We start from the raw sequence: 18,735 nt of genomic DNA, 5'->3' as shown, positions 1-18,735 counted from the left end.
CACCCTGTCTCTGAGCCTTCAAAGCCCTTTTAGTCAAACTATATCTCGAGCTTGTTTCTCACACACCCCCAGTGGCTCTAATCTACCTCCCAGGTTATCTTCTGTGCTCCTCTCCGTCACACTGCACAATAGAAGCCCCGTGTGTGACTCCTCGATGCCACCTTTTCATCATCTGGTGTTATCTGGCATCACTGGGGATCAGCTGGCATCACTGGTCCTCATTGGGCATCATCAAGCGTCACTGGGCATTACCGGGCGTCATCTGGCGTCACCGGGCGTCATCTGGTGTCACCTGGCACGCATGGCCCTTGATACTGCTTGATACTGCTGCTGTGAAGATTTTCTTTTGGGTATCGTCTAGTCTGCCTCCCACTCTGGCTGGCTGTGCGTTGGCTGTAGTCACTCCGGCTCTGGCTGCTGCTCCTCTGTGGCTCTGCGCGGTCGGTGATGGTCACGTGCTCACCTCACTCTCAGAGCCCTTGAGCTTCTTCTCATCAACTGCGAGCACCTTAAGGACAGGTTGAATCTATTTTCAGCCCTCACTCAATGCCAAGTTGTTCCCAGCTGGGACATAGATCCAAGCTTAGACTGTAGACAGTGGGCACGGATTTTACGTCCATATTCCTGGGATGATCGCGGTAGAGTTTGCGTCCGCCATTGAACCCCTTCTCCTTAGCACTTTTCCCTGGTTGTGAGCGCAGTGCGTATCTTGCTGCCATGCTTTAGAACATCACACGTGGTCCTTCCTTTGTTGCTGTCTGTCCTTCCTCTTCGTCTTTAGAGGTGGGATAGTTTATTCACTTCTTTGGGTGGTTGCCATTCTCTCCTAAGTTTTGATACTCTGGGCTACGCTGTTAGATTGGATACAGTTGTCAGTCAAGGGTGGCAAAATGCAGAGGAAAGAGCCAAGCTGAACTGAGACTGTCTGGCTGGACCTCAGCCTTGTGTCCTTTGCATAGAATTGGACCTGCATCGTTCCAAGAACTTTGGAAGTAGTTGGTGGTGTGTGTGTATGTATGTATGTATGTATGTATGTATGTATGTATGTATGTATGTGTGTGTATGTATATATATATATGTATGAATACATGTATGTATGTATATATGTAAGGACCAAGTGAGTTACCAAGGGAGAAGCAGATTTGTGGGACCGTTGTTCAGGGTTGGGCTTTAAGCTACCTTTGTGCTATTTTATTCACTTCTTGGAGCATCTTTTGATGATCAGCCTTTTTTTGGGTCATCAAAGAAGTCCACAACCCAGATAGCTTAAGCAGCATAGCTCTTGCTATAGAGAGAACCGACTACCACCGCGTCAGCTAGGAGATACCGCTGCTCTGAGAGTCGGAGGGCTCGCTCTCGCTAACCCTGTGCCCATTTGTGTTTCTTCTCCCTGCCAGGAGAGGAGCACGGGCTGCCTCTGCTGACCCAGGACTCAAATTCCAAAGCTCGAAGGGGGATTTTAAGAAGAGCTGTGTTCTCGGAGGATCAGAGGAAGGCCCTGGAGAAAATGTTTCAGAAGCAGAAATACATCAGCAAAACAGACCGAAGGAAACTCGCCATCAGCTTGGGACTGAAGGAGTCACAGGTACAGTGAGGAGGGAAATGCCTCCCATGCCTAGTTTCAGCAGGAGCTCAATGGAGTTTGTTCTTTTGGCAAATATGTCTTGTGCCAGGTTTGTACCCCAAATTGTTCTGAATTTTGGTAGGGGGAGACCCATGGACAAGTCCTATGTGGAGACAGATTTACAGACACTGAGGTGGCAAGCAGAGCTACAGAATTCACTCTTCTGAAAGGAAGGGAGATATCTATCTCTATCTATCTATCTATCTATCTATCTATCTATCTATCTATCTCTATATATCTCTATCTCTATCTATCTATCTATCTATCTATCTATCTATCTATCTATCTATCTATCTATCTATAGATATATCTCCTTGGTATTGTAGAAAGAATTTCTTGTACTCTGTGTCAAAGTGTCACCTGTCAATTAAAAAAAAATCTGTGGACAATGAGCCGAGGCAGGAAATAGGAGGAGGTGGAAGTGTGGGAGTTCCAGCAGACAGATGGGGTGGGGAGGGAGGAATTCTGGGAAAGCAGGCACAGGGAATTTGCATCAAGGCTGGAGGAGACTGTTGCATGAACCTGAGGAGAGGTAACTAACCACGTGGTATGAGTTAGGCTAGCTTAAGCGGGATAAATAGACTATGAGCTAGAGGAAACGACTCAAAGCTATTGACCTAGGCATTTATTCATATATAAGAAGTTTTAGAAGAGGCTGGGTAGAAAAAGCTGACCATTATAGGTATTTTTTGTATATATGGAATATATATTTATATATGTGTGTATATCTATGTATATATATTATATGAAATATCCTGGCACTATATATTATATATGCATGTACATATATATATATATATCATATGATACATTCTTGGTAATACACACACACACACACACACACACACACACACACACATTATGTGTGTATTGTCTTTAACCCAGAGAAGCAGACTAAATAATCACCTTCAAAAGCAGTAGACAACCTTTCTTCCTTTTCCCTTTCAACGCAAAATCAGAGAGTGAACGGGAGACTCATGGACACCTCTGGTTGGGCTTCTTTACTCTGAGGCCTTCATATCGGCAGCATCTGTGCCTTCATTTGTGAATGCAAAGCTCGAGAGTGCAGAGTCCTCTCAAGATGGCCAGTTAGCTCCTAGGACACTAGCACTTCCCTATTTCACCTTCCTTAGAAACACCCCCATTCCCTGCAATCCTGCTCATTTTCTAGAGGAAAAAAAATGCAGAAGACCGAGTGTACGTCTGGCGTCACGTGGCACAGGTGTTTGGAACGTCATTTCTATCTCAGGCAGCCCAGTATGGGACTTCTTGTTTCCTTAACCTTAAGCCACCATCTGCAGCGGTGCAGGGTGTCCACATACAAGGTGTCTCAGTTAGGCTTCCCATTCCTGTGATGAACCAGTATGACCAAAGCGACTTGGGATGGAAAAGGTTTATTGGGTGTATGCTTTATGTCACTGTTCACCACTGAAGGACGTCAGGACAGGAACTCAAACAGGGCCAGAAACTGGAGGCAGAACTGATGCAGAGACCAGGGAGGGCTGCTGCTTACTGGCTTGCTCCCCATGGCTTGCTCAGCCTGCTTTCTTACAGAACCCAGAATGACCAGCCCAGCGGTGGCCCCACCTACAATGGGCTGGGTCCTCGCACATCAATCACTAATTAAGAAAATGCTCTACAGATTTGCCTGAGGCACTTTCTTAATTGAGATTCCTTTCTCTCAGATGACTATAGCTTGTGTATAGTTAATGTAATATATAGTTAATGTATAGTGAATATAAAAACCAGCCATCATAAAGGGCAAGTAACTGAAGAGTGGCAGTAGAAATACAGCAGGCACACCCTACTTTCCTTATAGACCCACACCCACTAGGATATTTTGATTTTGGTATAAAGGAACTGAAGTGTAGACGACAACATCTCAAACATGCCCTAGTGTATGGAATTACACTGCCCCTTGATTCCTTTCCCTGGGGAAATGGTTTATCCCATAAGCTGCCATGTTGTCCCCAATACTTTTTAGTTGTAGAAACCAGTCTTTCCTGACAGAGGGTAATTAGGCTATAACCTTAATTGATTGCTTTGAATTTCATGAGTCTCAGAGCAGTTTTGCATATGAATGGACTCTATGGCTGCATCTCCAGGGTCTACTTTGTAACCTGGGCTGGGTGGGCCATCACAGTGTTGGTATCTTAGGAAGTTACTTAGCCAGTGGAAGGTAGATAACAAGATTAGGGGGCTTGCCCTGGTGGGTCAGAGCCGTAGAGAAGCCAGGCCAGTAGTTTGTAAAGCTTTTTCAGAGCTGCAAACTGTGCCTCCCTTGTCTGGAGATGGCCACCTTTGTCATGGTCTTCAAATCCTAGGAAGTCAGGTGACAGAACTGCCTGATGGGCCTGAATTAGGGTGGCAGGTACCTCAGTAGACCCGGTTGGGGTGCCACAAGCATGGATAAGAAAACCTGTGGTAAAAGGGGAGACCACATGAAGGTCAGGATTTCAGGGGGCTCAGGGTTATCAGCTTGAACGGATGCTGAGAGAAGGAAGGGATGCTTCACGCTGAGCAGGTGTGGCCTTCTCCTCCACACTCCACAGACACACTTTGATATCAAACCTCACAGCCTTTTATAAGCTCCAGGGATGGCTGCAGTCTCCAAGCCAAGGAGACGAGTGACTTTATTTGTACACTATCACTCGGCTCTGAGGCCAAGCACATAGTTTCACGTCATTACCTTGTTTTCAAAATTCAGGTATCCCAGAGCGAACGCTTTTTGAGTTCCGTACTGAATTTTGGGGAGCACTTAATAAGCAATTTGGCACTTTATTAGCTTCCTGGTTTATCAGCTATGCCAAACAAGAGGAGAATTAGCGAGGTTACAAATGAAAGCTCATATAACACTCGAAATGTATATAAGAAAAACTCAAGTTAATAAAAAAAAACAAAAACAACAAAAAAACAAAAACAAAAAACCAAAAAAACAAATGAAAGCTCCTGTTACATGTCTCCAATCCAGATTAGTTTTTATTGCTGTTTATAAACGCTTCTTGGTTCAGTTTACCAGAATATCAGATCTTAAAATGAACTTACGTATGGGATGGATATGTGGAAATTGCAATTATGTCCACGTTTGCATGATGCTTTCCAGTGATAATTGATGCCTTTTATCCTCACAAGGATCCTATGAAGTACCTGCTATTCCTTATATTATCCGCCCTCTACAGAGAAAAACTGGTACTGGAATGCGTGCGTGGGTGACTCCCTATCTATGTAAGTGAAAGGTGCTTTGCCTGTTCTTTTGGCTTTTCACAAATCATCTTTACGATGACGATCAAAAATAGGAGACAAAAGCCCTGATAGCCCCGTCTAGTTGGCCCAAGTCCTCCAAGACCACATACCATCCCAGCTCCCAGCAAGGCAGATGAGTATACAGTGTTTCTGCCACTTGCGTGAACAGATCCATTCAGTCCAAGTTCTTCGTTGCGTGCTTTCCACAGCATTCAGTCAGGGAGATTCTTCATACCATGGCAGATGTCCCTGTACTGCTTTGCTGTGTCACCACTGCGTGGTGCACACATGTCACTCTGCTATTGATAGACAGGCCTGTGTGTCCCCCAGCCTGGGATGTCATGTGCAACCCAGTTGGTCACATGGGCTGGTCTGTTCTTTTTTCTCAAGTGTTATGGGATGAGTCCTTTGTGCCTGACCTGTACATCTTTTTCACTCTCTCTCTCACATGAGCCTCATTGCATATCATCTGTAGGCGTATCCACCATCAAGTAGCTTCTCTGCTCTGGCATATATTACTTCATGTACCTTCTCCTTCCCCCTACCTCAGACTCAGGCCAACTCCCATTCTGTTTTCTGTTGTAGCACAGAGGCTTAAGAATATAAGCATTTTGTATGAGTGGGGCCATAGAGCGTTTTTTATTAATTGGATTATTTTATATAACATAATATCTTCAGGGTTCATCTATAGTGTAATAAGTTACAGAATTACCTTTCTTTCTAAGAGTGAATAATATTCCATTATATCACTGTGTGATTTCTGCGTAGCTGTTCATCTATTGATGACCTCGATTATTCCCAATATTTGGATATTATAGATGCTGCTGCTGTGAAGATACGTATACAAATATCCTGCGGATTCCCGCTTTAATTCTTCTGGGCTGTTCGTTGCTTTTCTGTTTGTGTTTGTTTGTACAGAGATTTCTCAGTTTTATGTAGCCAGTTCCATCTTCTCGGTTTTATTGCCTTGGGTATTTTATGGGTTGCTTTAAAAAGGATTTGTGTCCTAAAGACTGTAATTATAATCTCATAGATTTTCTTCTAGGACTTTTGTAGTCTCCTTTTTTTATGTTCAGCCATTTCATCCTCTCGGAGTTGCTTTTGTGTTTGTTGAGAGAGGTGCACCTGCGTATTTCACTAAATAGGTGCATTTGTCCACGGGTTGTGGAGACAGTATTTCATGGTTTTTTTTTTTTTTTATGACGATTACTTAGATCAAGATCCATCTCTGTATCACTCTGCCTGTCTCTGTCCTTGTACCTCACACACACACAGACACAGACACATACCTGTGTGTGCACACATGCAGATAGACGCACATGGAACCATACACAGACACATGCACACATTTGTAGATACACACACAAACAGTCTCACATGCACAAGCACATAGTCATTACGCACATACAGATAGGCAGTTGGATAGACACACCTAGACACAGATACCCAGAGAAAGACAGACAGACAGATAGACAGACAGACAGACAGACAGACAGACAGACACACACACACACACACACACACACACACACACACACACACACCTGTGCACTAAGGAAAGAAGAAAACAAGTGTGTCGAGCAAAGCAGAAGCATCCCTGGGAACCACAATGTCTTTGCACTAAGGGCTTGGCAAGCCCTTCAGGAGCAAATGCCTGCTGCTAATTATGAATGCATCTGGAGCAGAGCTGAATGCCCTGGTGTGCACGTTTTAGAGCTATTTCCTTAGCAAAGGCCTTAATCTCAGCACTGTAGCCAGTGCGGCTGTCCTGGCACTCAGTTGCCTGGAGTGGGTTTCCTGTGCTGACATTTAAAAGGGAAAGGTGAAAAGACTCTTGTCAGTGTGGAAGGAAGATCTGGTTTGCTTTCTTCAGTGTGTTTGTGTGTGTGTGTGTGTGTGTGTGTGTGTGTGTGTGTGTGTGTGTGTGTTCTATCTAACGTAGTTTAGGCTGACCTCAAACTTCCTACCTAACCAAAGATGAGCCTGAACTCCAGATCTTTCTGCGCCTACCTCCTGAGTGCTGGGGCTGCAAGCATGTGCCACACACCATGCTTCCATGCATGGTGTGTGTGATGCCGGGGTTTGAATTCAGACCTCACACATGCTAGCCCAGCACTCTATGAACTGAGCCATGTCCCCAGCCCTCTCAGCTGTATATTTCTTTAATTATTTTCTTGGGTAAGAGTTCTTATTTTAATTTTTTATAGTTTCCAATGGACAGCTCCATACGTGTTTATCAGCAGTTCTAAACCCCTGGGCCTCTCTCGACCCCTTTGGGGGTCACACATTAGATATCGTGCACATCAGATGTTTACATTCGGATCCACGACAGTAGCAGAATTTCAGTTATGAAGTAGCAGTGAGAATACTTTGAGGGTTAGGGGTCATCGCATCATGAGGCTCTCTATCAAAGGGTTGCAGCATTAAGCAGGTTGAGAACCACTGCTGTGTAAAGTACATTCGGATACCTGTCATCTTTCTCCAGCCTCTCTCTCCTCCCGTTATCCCCCTTACCCCACAATGACCGTTCAAGCACTCGTGTTCTAGACTCCCTGGATCTAACTAGTGTTTTTGTTTGTTTGTTTCAGAATGAAAATGTAAATAGTTAGTGTAGAATATAGTGAATCAGCGATGACTGTTTTCTGTTTTTAAAATGTCGGGGAAGTAGTTGGGAATTCTCCTGCTTTAAGGAGAGTGCACGGTGGACAGGGGTGGTTTATCAAAGAGTCAGGCTGGGTGTGGTGGGGGGGAGCCATGATTCATCTCCAACCACCATCAAACACTTCTGGCTTAATTACAGCCAATTGTTATTTATTGAGACTAATTATCATACTTTGATAAATCCTGGGAGTAATCAAAATTTGGAAGCTGTATAAAGCCCACATTTATCAAAGCATTTCAAAATGTACTGTTAATTTAATGTTGCAAAGTTTGTGGTGAGGTCTGCATGTTAACACGGCCTAGGGACCAGGGGTTGAAGTTCTTCACTGTGCTCTCCTGTGTGACCTTGGGTTGGTTAATTCTCCAGACATGTTTCCTTAGATATGACATGAAAATTTCATCAAACCATACAGTCTACCTATAGTACACACACACACACACACACCATTTACACATACAAATACCCTGCACGTACGCACATGCATATACATACACATATATAGACACCCTCCCACATACACATATAAACACCCCATATATAAACATATGTGCATGCATACATATACAAAGACACCACACATACACACACATGCACACACAATCCCCATGCAATGAACTAACCAACCAAATACAATATTCCCAAATCAAAACACGTAGGTGCTATACCAGTCAATATTTCTTGGATAAATGTTTTGGCATGGACCAAATGAAATGATGTTTTAAAATATTTAAAACTAAGTTAATTTCAAAAGCCACAGAAATACAGAGTGTAATCAGTGCACTGCAGTCATTCTAGTTAGAAGAGTGGTCGTGATGTGTGGTTGATTTCTCAAGTACCTTTGAAGGAACCCACAGGAAAAGCCACAGGGGGGTCTCTAGTTAGGCTCCCAGAGTAAGAGATTCTGTAGAACGTAGAGTAGAAGCAATTAGCAGTTAGTGTTGAAGAAGGGGTCTGAATGTGTGGTCACCTAGCATGTATGAGGCCCAAATCAAAGAAATAAGTAAATCACTCAAGCGCTATGTGTGGAATAAGGATTTCCTTCCTGATTGTTTTCTCCACAGGTGAAGATTTGGTTCCAGAACAGAAGGATGAAATGGCGGAATTCCAAAGAAAAGGAAGTGCTCTCCAACAGGTGTCTCCAAGAAGTGAGCCTTCAGGAAGACAGGCTGGCACAGCCTGCTGCAGGCTGTCCTCCACAGTGCCCTTCAGTGTGGGAAGTCTCCCAGCCACACTCAAGTCCGAGCTGGAGGGAAGAGTCTCCGGAATCTGTGGAAAGACTGAGCCAGGAGAATTCAGGGGTCCCAGAAGCAGGTTCACTCCGAGGTGTCTTGTACCTGTGTCCTGAGAAGGGACCTCGAGACAAGGATGGACTCTGTAGCGCCATATGACAGGAGCGTGCTCCATGTTCATTGAAAAGGACCCTTAGCCAGTAACATTGGGATTAAAGCCAGTTAGACCGTGCCTCAAAACTGCCTTAAACTAATACCTTGGTGTGATGTCTGAGCCATTGCCTAAGGAGAGCCACCCTACTGCTTCTTATTTAGCCCTAGACTAAGGATCAATGTGTAAATGGAATAGAACCTTTCAGAAGATATGACAAGACTGAAAGAAGAGCCAGGATCAGCCCAGAGCCCGTCTGGTTACCTGTATATGTGCCTGTGCCTACGTGTCTGTATGTATATGCTCATTAAATACATCAGCAGAAACTAGCTCTCTCCAGGTTTTACACGGAGCAAATTCATTGCATTTCGTCTGAATTAAAAAAAAATCAGGCCAATATTCATTTTTCAAATAGTGTAAAATCTGGGCTTCAGTGCTGCACGATTAATTATTCCTGTATAAATTCTCGTCTTCTGGCTTCTTTGGTATCCAACTGTAAGTGAATTTTGGCAAGGTTAGCAGCTCTAGTGAGGTTACCCAGGGCTAGACTCACACTGAAGGAAGAGAAAGGGGGTCCAATGGGAAACTATCATTTTGAATATAGTTATTAGTATCTCTGGTTTCCAGTTCTGAGACAGATGGGGCCATCAGTGAAGAAGGTCCACCATGTTGAGACACTGATAGTCGTTTGGTCTCTTGTCTTTGGGGGTTTCCTAGGTCAGAGTTTTCTAAATACAATAAATGCCTGAGTGGGAGGAAGGGCTTGTCACATCAGTGTTCAGTAACTTTTTGATCATCTACGCCAACTAGTTTGTAATCGGTGGCCAAGATAAAGTCAAGACACAGCATCTCTGCTCTTAAACAGCTGCTGACAGGACTAAAAATCTCAGGGCTGATGGTCTCTGTGGTCAACACTGATCGCGCACTACGTAAATCTGAATCTCCCACCTGGTTCGTTCACACTACATATGGTATGTGGTTTTATATATTAAGAGACACCACCCAGATGTTTTACGATGACGGTGTAATAGTCTTTGTGTAGAAATCACATTTCTGGTAACAATTTTCTTAGTTAATCCAAATGTATTAATTCTAAGTCCGCAAAACAAAATGTTTTAGTTTGCAGGAAATGAAGCAAGAGAGAGACGGGGGCGGGGGTGTCAATGATGTGGTTTTGAATGAATCTGTGGACAAGAACACAACTTGAAGTCTTTATGCGGTATTTGATTAGTGACCATGTGAGAGAATGACGTGGACTTATAGCTTGTTCACCTTCTTGGCTACAGGCTTCAAGGGTTTATTGTGAAAAAAGTGTAACCAACACCAGAAAATTACGTTTTTTTTTTTTTAATGGAGTTTGAATTGGTGTCTTCCTCATCTTTATGTTCCCTAAAGGTCATGTTAAAAGGTTGTCTTTGAGCTCCGTTGAGGGATGTGGGATCCAGGGACCTGATGACTATTTACATTTGAAAACCTGTTCAGAAAGCGAAATTCTAGTGTGCATTCTTTGGTGCTAAGTTGCTGCATTTGTAGGCTGCTCTTCATGGCCAGAGAACTAGGCTGAGCATCCAGGGTGTGTCAGGTCATTTCGTCCTCATGGCTGTAACCCTGTGACACGGATGGCGTTCCTATTACTCCTCAGAGGTTGCCTCCTCTGTGAGGCACTGCTCACAGAGGTAATCACTCAGGGTCTCAGGGTGAATGTAGTAAGTGTCTGTGCCCAGTTTCATGACCTAAAATCTTACCAACCCTGTGGGACACACTGCACCATAGATATATTCACACAGGCTACAGGATGCCATGTGGGAGGAGGCTTCGGGGAACTCTGGTAAGATTTCCTGAAGGAGGTCAGGAGTATGCGGCACTAAAGAGCCGCTGGCTTGGACATACTGTTCTCATCAATATTCTCAGTTCTATTAGATTTTGAAGTCTAGGTAAAGAGTTGCAAATCTTCAACGTTGAGGCCTCTGTGGACTGTAGTCTCAGAGAATTACCTCAGTGCACAATTCACCCATAAAGCCCTTGTATGTAGTCATGTCTTGAGAATAACTGAAACTTGGATAAGAGAGACTACTCCAGGCCATTGGATAACCCTGGGTTGTACCAATGGGTGAACTACTGCCTGAATGACTTCCCCTCAGGAGCTCTGAGATGCTCTTCATACAAGCCATAGCCATTCGCCTGGTGCTCAAATATTCAGGTCAGTATTTTGTCTTCCACCCTGGAATGTGATCCAGGCTTAGAAAAGCCACCCTTTAGGAAAATCAGTCTAGTGGCGTATAGCGATAACACACATAGTGCCCTCACAACAGGAGCATAGCCACGTACACACTGTGTGCCCTCATATACAAGCATAGTCATAATAGATACAAACTTGCCCTCACAAGCCTAGTCATGGTACTTACGTGAATACCTTTACAAACATAGCCAGGGTATTCACACATGTGTGCTCTCCCACACGCAACAAAGTCAGGGTACACAAGTGTGCCTTCATCTGTATAACACACGCCCACATGTGCCTTTACACAGAGCAGTGCAACAATACACACATGTGTGCTTTCACAAGCACAGATGGGTACACATATGTGCCACCAGAAGTGTATCCATGGTACACACCCAGTGTCCTCACACACAGTGTAGCCCTGCTATACATGTAGCCTTTCTACATTTTCTTTGCATCCTTTGGTCTGAACTGGAGCAAATGGCTAGGGCTTTGCACTAGAGGATTTCCTTCTTGTCCTCTGCTTCCGACCCCCTCAGCCTGGCCCCGTGTGAGCATTTTCTGTTACAGATCCCTTTCTGGAAGCGATAACATATTAATATATTTCTTGTCTTCTTTCCAGAGAAATACTGCTTGCAATTAATACCAGAGAATCCTGGTAGATGAAATATTAAAAAGGACAAACCTCAAAAGACAATTTAATTGGTTTTTATGTAAATGAAACAAATACATATATATTTAATATTTATGGATTAGAAATATATAAACAGGTTAGAGATGACCATGGGCTCTGGAGACAATGAAGATGGTTTTATCACCAGTATTTAAAAGACAGCTGTGCCTTTTCAATAATAAACAAGAAAACCAAGTATTTAGTCAAGTGAGTCTCAGGATTTAAAACCCATCTACATCACTCTGTCACAGCTGTCCAACTCCCATAGTATCCATACTCCCCTCCTCTAGCACCCACACCCCGCCTCCAGCATCCATACTTGCTATAACTTCCGGACTCCTCCAGCATCTGCACCCCCAACTTCCAGCATCCATACTGCCACCAGACTCCCCAAATTAAAACACATATATTTTTTTACTTCAAATATAAAATTATAAATATTCTATCCTCTAAACCACCTCTCTGATGTCTCCATCCCTAAACTTCATTCTTGCTAGTGTTGAACAAGACCCAGCCATTGTGGTTTTTGACACAGTGAAGCTTATTCCATGTGTATTAGTTTGCCGGACAACACCTCTAGCCACTTGAATTCCACCTCAGTCGTTTTCTTTCTTTCAGTATCTAGAGGGCATTGTGCACAAGGCATTGTCCTACCCTCAGTGTAGATGAAGAAGAAGAAGAAGAAGAAGAAGAAGAAGAAGAAGAAGAAGAAGAAGAAGAAGAAGAAGAAGAAGAAGAAGAAGAAGAAGAAGGAGAAGAAGAAGAAGGAGAAGAAGAAGGGGAGGGGGAGGGGGAGGGGGAGGGGGAGGGAAGAAGAAGAAGAAGAAGAAGAAGAAGAAGAAGAAGAAGAAGAAGAAGAAGAAGAAGAAGAAGAGGAGGAGGAGGAGGAGGAGGAGGAGGAGGAGGAGGAGGAGGAGGAGGAGGAGGGGGGGGGAGGGGGAGGGGGAGGGGGAGGAGGAGGAGGGAAGAGGAGGAGGAGAAGGAAGAAGAAGAAGAAGAAGAAGAAGAAGAAGAAGAAGAAGAAGAAGAAGAAGAAGAAGAAGAAGAAGAAGAAGAGTCCTTGTCTTCAAAGAGCTTCTAAATTAGCTGCCTTACCACACAACGTTTAAACCACCGTATATCATTTCTGGCAAGCTTCAGTAATTTTAAGGGGTCTGCAGATCTCATCTGTCTTTGCAATGAGAGGTCTTACATGCTCTGCTAATCAGAAAACCAAGGCATCCGGCATTCCTTCCAGACACTGTTGCCACAAGAGTCAGGAGTCAGAAAGACTCGAGGAAGAATTCACTAGCTTCCTTTGTCCACAGTGAGACCTGCCTCATTTCTTTTTTCTCCCCACTAGGGAAGAGAGGCATGTAGGTGGGAGAAATCAGGGTGGTGAGTTCTGGAATATATATGGAAATTGCTGCAGGATTCATTTGTATCATTTTCCAAACCATTTCTGAAACAAGCATTTACCGCGACGACATAGCACTTGATCCACAGACGACTCCGAGCATCTAGCTATCGCTTGGATTACATTGTGTTATTGGTTTTATTTGTGGTTATAAATAAATCCACTTGAAAACAGCTAATGAAGGGGCTGGAGAGATGGCTCAGTGGTTGAGAGCACTGACTGCTCTCCCAGAGGTCCTGAGTTCAATTCCCAGCAACCACATGGTGGCTCACAACCATCTGTAATGAGATCTGATGCCCTCTTCTGGTGTGTCTGAAGACAGCTACAGTGTACTTATATATAATAAATAAATAAATCTAAAAAAAAAAAGAAAACAGCTAATGAAGTAAAGGTTATGAAATCCCAGTCGACAGTACTCTTGAGAAAGAAACCAGTTATTTTTAATGTGTGAGTCTGTAAATACATATGCCTAATCAGATTTGAAATTGTAGTGTATATCTAGGTTCTCTGTGTTTTTATTTTTTATTCTATCTGTTCATAAACCATATTCCCACATCATTAAAAATTACTCAAAACTATGATGGATGCATTGTTCTATTGTAGCTTTTCTAGTTCTTGGGCCGAACCAGGGAATGGGCCAGAAGATGCCAGGATTTGGGAAGAATAACCACAGGACCTTGTTGTTCAGAAAAATAATCTTATTGCATTTTTAATATAAAACAATTATCAGCAGATGAATGGTAGTTGAGCAAGTGTGGAATTATACTCTCAGGGTTGTTCAGTCTCATGGCGTATCAAACATACAAAAGGGACAGTGGTTTCTAAAAGGCCACAGTGAAGTCTATCAGAATGCACTCTCCATTTATAATCCAAGCAGATGCAGGTGCTTACTTTCAACAGAGCCAGCAGCGGAAGTCAGAATGTGGAACGGAAGCCTACCTCTCTCCATGTGTGTTTTGCCGTCAGATTGCTACATTACTTAACTGTGTGTATTTCTGAGTCAGAGTTTTGAGTCTGTACTGCTGTCCTCAAAGTGCATAGGACAGACCTTCTGAGGGCCGGGTCGTCTGCCAACGCTTTGAATTCCGTACCACCTGGAATTCTCACGATTTTGTGGTTCTTTTCTCAATATTTGTCTAAATGAAAAAAAAATTATGGGTGTGTCATGTTGAGAAGTCTTTGAGATTGGAACATGCCAAGGTTAAGCAGAGAGCTAGGAAACCCTGGGTATTATTCAAACCCCAAACAGAAACATCCCGCCTGTAATGTTAATCGAAGCTGAAAACCCAAGCATGTCATATTTGAATAAAATACAGTGATATAATTATTTCAGAAGGAGCGTACGCATGCACGCATGTGTACACACACACACACACACATGCACACACACACACACACACACACACAACAGAATCACTGCAGAAGAAGACCCTGCCAACTCCTAGTGACTCATGATTTACTTTGTATGGCTCCTCCCGTCTCTCTTAAGATGGTGTCCTCCAGATGTTTTCTTCCATGTCAGTTTTTTTCTCTGCCTTTCCTTCATAAGGACCTGCTACTGGGGGATCACGTCTCAAAATCCTTAAACGTAATTGCCTCTTCAAAGGCACTCTTCTCAAATGAGGTCAAATTCACAGGTCTCAGACTTTAAACATGGACCGGTCTCATTTACAGTACCAGTACAATTTATCCCAATGTATGTATCATGGTTAAAGGTCCAGAATCAATAAAACACGAAGGGCAGGTCCTCTCAGCATTCTTCCCAATGCAATTTAACGTACACTGCCATGATTCAAGCTTTTATATCAGCCGAGCCATACGCTACCTGTAAGGATATTTGGGCAGGACATTTTTATTTTTTGGTAAAATTACTTTCATTTTGGATATTTTTTTTATGCACAGGAAAGTTTTGAGAAAACACAAGGCTAATTTCTAAAGCCCTCACATGGATTCCAGATGTTTTATCCAGGAAGGTGTTTCCTTATTATACAAATGTGGTAGACATAAAAAAAAATGGCATTGTTCAATTTATGACTCACACATGAACCATTGTTTTTGTGATGTAGCTATTTTAAGTAATTCATAAACTAAACAATATTTTGGACACATACCACATTTGTGTAATGAGGAGACACCTTCTTGCATTAAATAGCCAACATCTGGGATCCATGTGGGAATTTCTTTGAAATTTTAAATAAAGACAAATTAGTGTGTCATAAAACTAGCATGGCAAGTCCGAGGTGCAAGGGTCTGGTAATCAAAGATGACATCATCAAAGATTGACGTAATTCGGCACCGCAGTGCGGCTTAGAGAGTGGGGATGACATCGGCAGAAAGAGCCCAAAGTACTTTCCCAATATTACTAAGGACAGAGAGAAATGCAACATGGGCAATGCTGATTCCAGGATCAAAATTCAGTCCAAGTGTATTTTTTATTGGTTATTTTATTTATTGACACTTCAAATGCTATCCCCCCTTTCCAGTTTCCCCTCCACAAACCTCCTCCCCCCGCCCCCACCTCTATGATGTCTCTCCTCCACCTGCCCGCTCACTCCTGCCTCAGTGCCCTACATTCCCCTACCCTGGGATCCTCCACAGGACCAAGAAGCTTTTGGGGGTTCTGGTTGGTTGATGTTGTTCTAGCTATGGGGTCGCAAACCTCTTCAGCGCTTTCAATCCTTGCCCTAACTTCTCCATTGTGGTCCCCACACTCATTCTGAAGTTTGACTGCGTGCATCAGCATCTGTATTGGTCAGGGGACAGCCATACCAGGTTCCTGTCAGCAAGTGCTTCTTAGCATCAGCAATAGTGTCTGGGTTTGGTGTCTGCAGATGGTGTCCATTCATGGGATGGATCCCTGGTGGGGCAGTCTCTGGATGGCCTTTCCTTCAATCTCTGCTCCACTGTTTGTCCCTGCATTTCCTTTGGACAGGAGCAATTCTGGATTAATATTTTTGAGATGGGTGGGTGGCCCCATCCCTCATCCAGGGGCCATGCTTATCCACTGGACAGGGTCTCTACAGGTTCTCTCTCCCCTTTGTTGGGCATTTTGACTAATGTCCTCCCTGTTGGATCCTTGGAAACTCTTGGGACCCTGGCATCTGGGACTTTCTAGTGGCTACCCCAAATTCCCCCTACCCCACTGCTACTCTTCTCCTTTCAATTTCCTGACCCTCTGTACTTCTCCCCCATCCCTTCCCATATCTGAACTGGCCCCCCTTTCCCCCTGTGCCTCCTCTCTTTCTCCCAGATACCGCTATTCCTCTATTTTCCGGAGATTATTTTTTCCCACTTCTGAGCAGGACCGTAGCACCCAGACTTTGGTGTGTCCTTCCTTCTTCTTGGGTTTCATATGGTCTGTGAGTTGTATCGTGGGTGGGCCAAGCTTCTTTTGGGCTAATATCAGTGAGTGCATACATACCATGTGTGTTCTTTTGTGACTGGGTTACCTCACTCAGGATGATATTTTCTAGTTCCATCCATTTGCCTATGAATTCCATGAAGTCATTGTTTTTAATAGCTGAGTAGTACTCCATTGTGTAGATATACCACATTTTCTGTATCCATTCCTCTGTTGAAGGGCATCTGGGTTCTTTCCAGTTTCTGGCTATAATAAATAAGGCTGCTATGAACATAGTGGAGCCCGTGTCTTTGTTATATGTTGGAGCATCTTTTGGGTATATGCCCAGGAGAGGTATAGCTGGGTCCTCAGTACAATGTCCAATGAGGTGTGCCTCATTCATGAAAGCGAAGATCAGTGAAGATGAGAGACCCACAAGTGTGGCACAGCTAGCTGTACCAGCAAGCCAAGCTCTGTCTCTGTCACTCCTCGGAATCTTATTTATCCCCTCCAAACATCACGTCCCCTCCACATGCCTTGCCTCAGCATGTGCATCCAATCAGCCTGGATCCTTGAAAGTGGCAACAGACTGCAGCTCACTCCCAGAAGGCTTTTGGTCATTTCTTTCTATGGCATCCCAACAACTGCAGCCCAACTACACAATGTAAGGAGACCAGTACACGTGTGTCATTAAGAAAGAATCTTTCATCGTGTGTCTTTTCACGTGTTTGCTTTAGCAGAACATCCTCTCTCCAGTGTCTCCTTCAGGGAAACGTTCCCTCACCAGTCTCCCTTAGCCTTTCACCTATGTCCGCTTTAACGAAAACGTTCCTTCATGTGTTTGCCTCAGCAAAACACCGTCCAACAGACTTTTCCAAGAGTGCTTACGTTCCACTCTCATTCATGCCTTGGCTTCCTGAAATGCTGGGCTGGAATGATGGACTATAACTTGAAATTGTAAGCTGAATAAACCCTTTCCTCCCCTCAGTTGCTTTTGGTCAGGATATTTTGCCATGGCAACAGAAATGAAACCAAGTTCAGTAACTTAAGAGAGAAAATGGGGGTTGGGGATTTAGCTCAGTGGTAGAGAGCTTGCCTAGCAAGCGCAAGGCCTTGGGTTTGGTCCTCAGCTCTGAAAATAAAAAAGACAAAATAACAAGGAGAGAAAATGGAGTCCTTGACAGCGAATGCTGGTAAGCAAGAGTTTTATAACGTGTTTGGTTCAAAGGACAGCAAGGAGGACAGAGTGGCTATAGAGTACCAACAGTATGGAGTGTGGTACAGAGGTCAGAGGTTTAGGGATGTAGCACAAACTATGTCACGTCTCTGTGTTTTCCTGGAAGTTGAGCGAGAGAGGGAGCAGGTCAATGACACGAGCTCTTATGTCTTTAAATGGCCATTTGGAATGGACTACAAAGAGAAGGGTGTTGGGAGGTCAGTCAGGAGGATCATAGAGCAACCCTCTGAAGAGAAGATGGTCACTTGAGCCATGGTAACAAAGGCACAAAGAAGTGGTTACATTCTGGAGATTTTAGATTCAAAGCCAACCATGTTACCTGACATTAGATATGTGCTTAGCTTGGGGTAGACTGCATACTTGGCCAACTTCGAAACCCTTGTTTCAAGATTCTCTTGCAGGCAACAGAGAGCTGAGTTTGGTTTTGTCTAATCCATGTCAACCATGATCACGTTACCTTTGTCACAATCACTGATGCTTTTGGAAAATGTCTTACGTATTTGTTCCTACTTGAACTGCCTCTCAAAGCTCTCTCCACAGTGTAGCATTTTTTCCCTCTAGCATTACAGCATTTCCTTTACACCAATAATAATAAATAAAAGCACTTGGGCAGATGTCCAGATTTTAGAATCCCATCTAGCTAAATATAACAGTGGAAGATATCCCTAGTCTGCCTTCTACTCCTGGGGAGGCAATGAGACCTGGACTTTCCCATTCAGATTCAGCCCTGTATACTGATGTTGCTCTATTCTCAAAGCATGACATTTAGCAAGATGGTCGTGTACACGGGGACTTTCTTTACACAATGACTATAGCTTCTAACCATGGCATGGTGCCTATGTTGGTTTGTATATGATTGGCCCGGGCTGTGGCACCACTAGGAGGTGTGGCCTTGTTGGAGTAGGTGTGCCACAGTGGGTATGGGCTTTAAGACCCCTGTCCTAGCTGCCTGGAAGGCT

The 18,735-nt window shown here is 43.8% G+C and overlaps 1 protein-coding gene across 2 annotated transcripts in view; it reads left to right on the top strand.

The window, feature by feature from the left end:
- Positions 1-9,238, top strand: part of Dbx2 (developing brain homeobox 2) — a 30,284-nt gene extending 21,046 nt beyond the window's left edge. For both annotated transcript variants that reach the window (XM_006242286.4, XM_001053826.6), the window contains 2 exons: positions 1,398-1,585; positions 8,591-9,238. In XM_006242286.4, the coding sequence (XP_006242348.1) occupies positions 1,398-1,585; positions 8,591-8,917 (515 nt within the window). In that variant the 3' untranslated portion in view covers positions 8,918-9,238. The remainder of the gene's footprint in view (positions 1-1,397; positions 1,586-8,590) is intronic.
- Positions 9,239-18,735: the final 9,497 nt, after the last annotated feature.

This window comes from Rattus norvegicus, chromosome 7 (genome assembly GCF_036323735.1).
Source record: "Rattus norvegicus strain BN/NHsdMcwi chromosome 7, GRCr8, whole genome shotgun sequence".
In the NCBI taxonomy this organism is placed as follows: domain Eukaryota; kingdom Metazoa; phylum Chordata; class Mammalia; order Rodentia; family Muridae; genus Rattus; species Rattus norvegicus.
The sequence above is the reverse complement of the archived record's forward strand: the minus strand, read 5'-3'. Positions and strand labels throughout refer to the sequence as shown.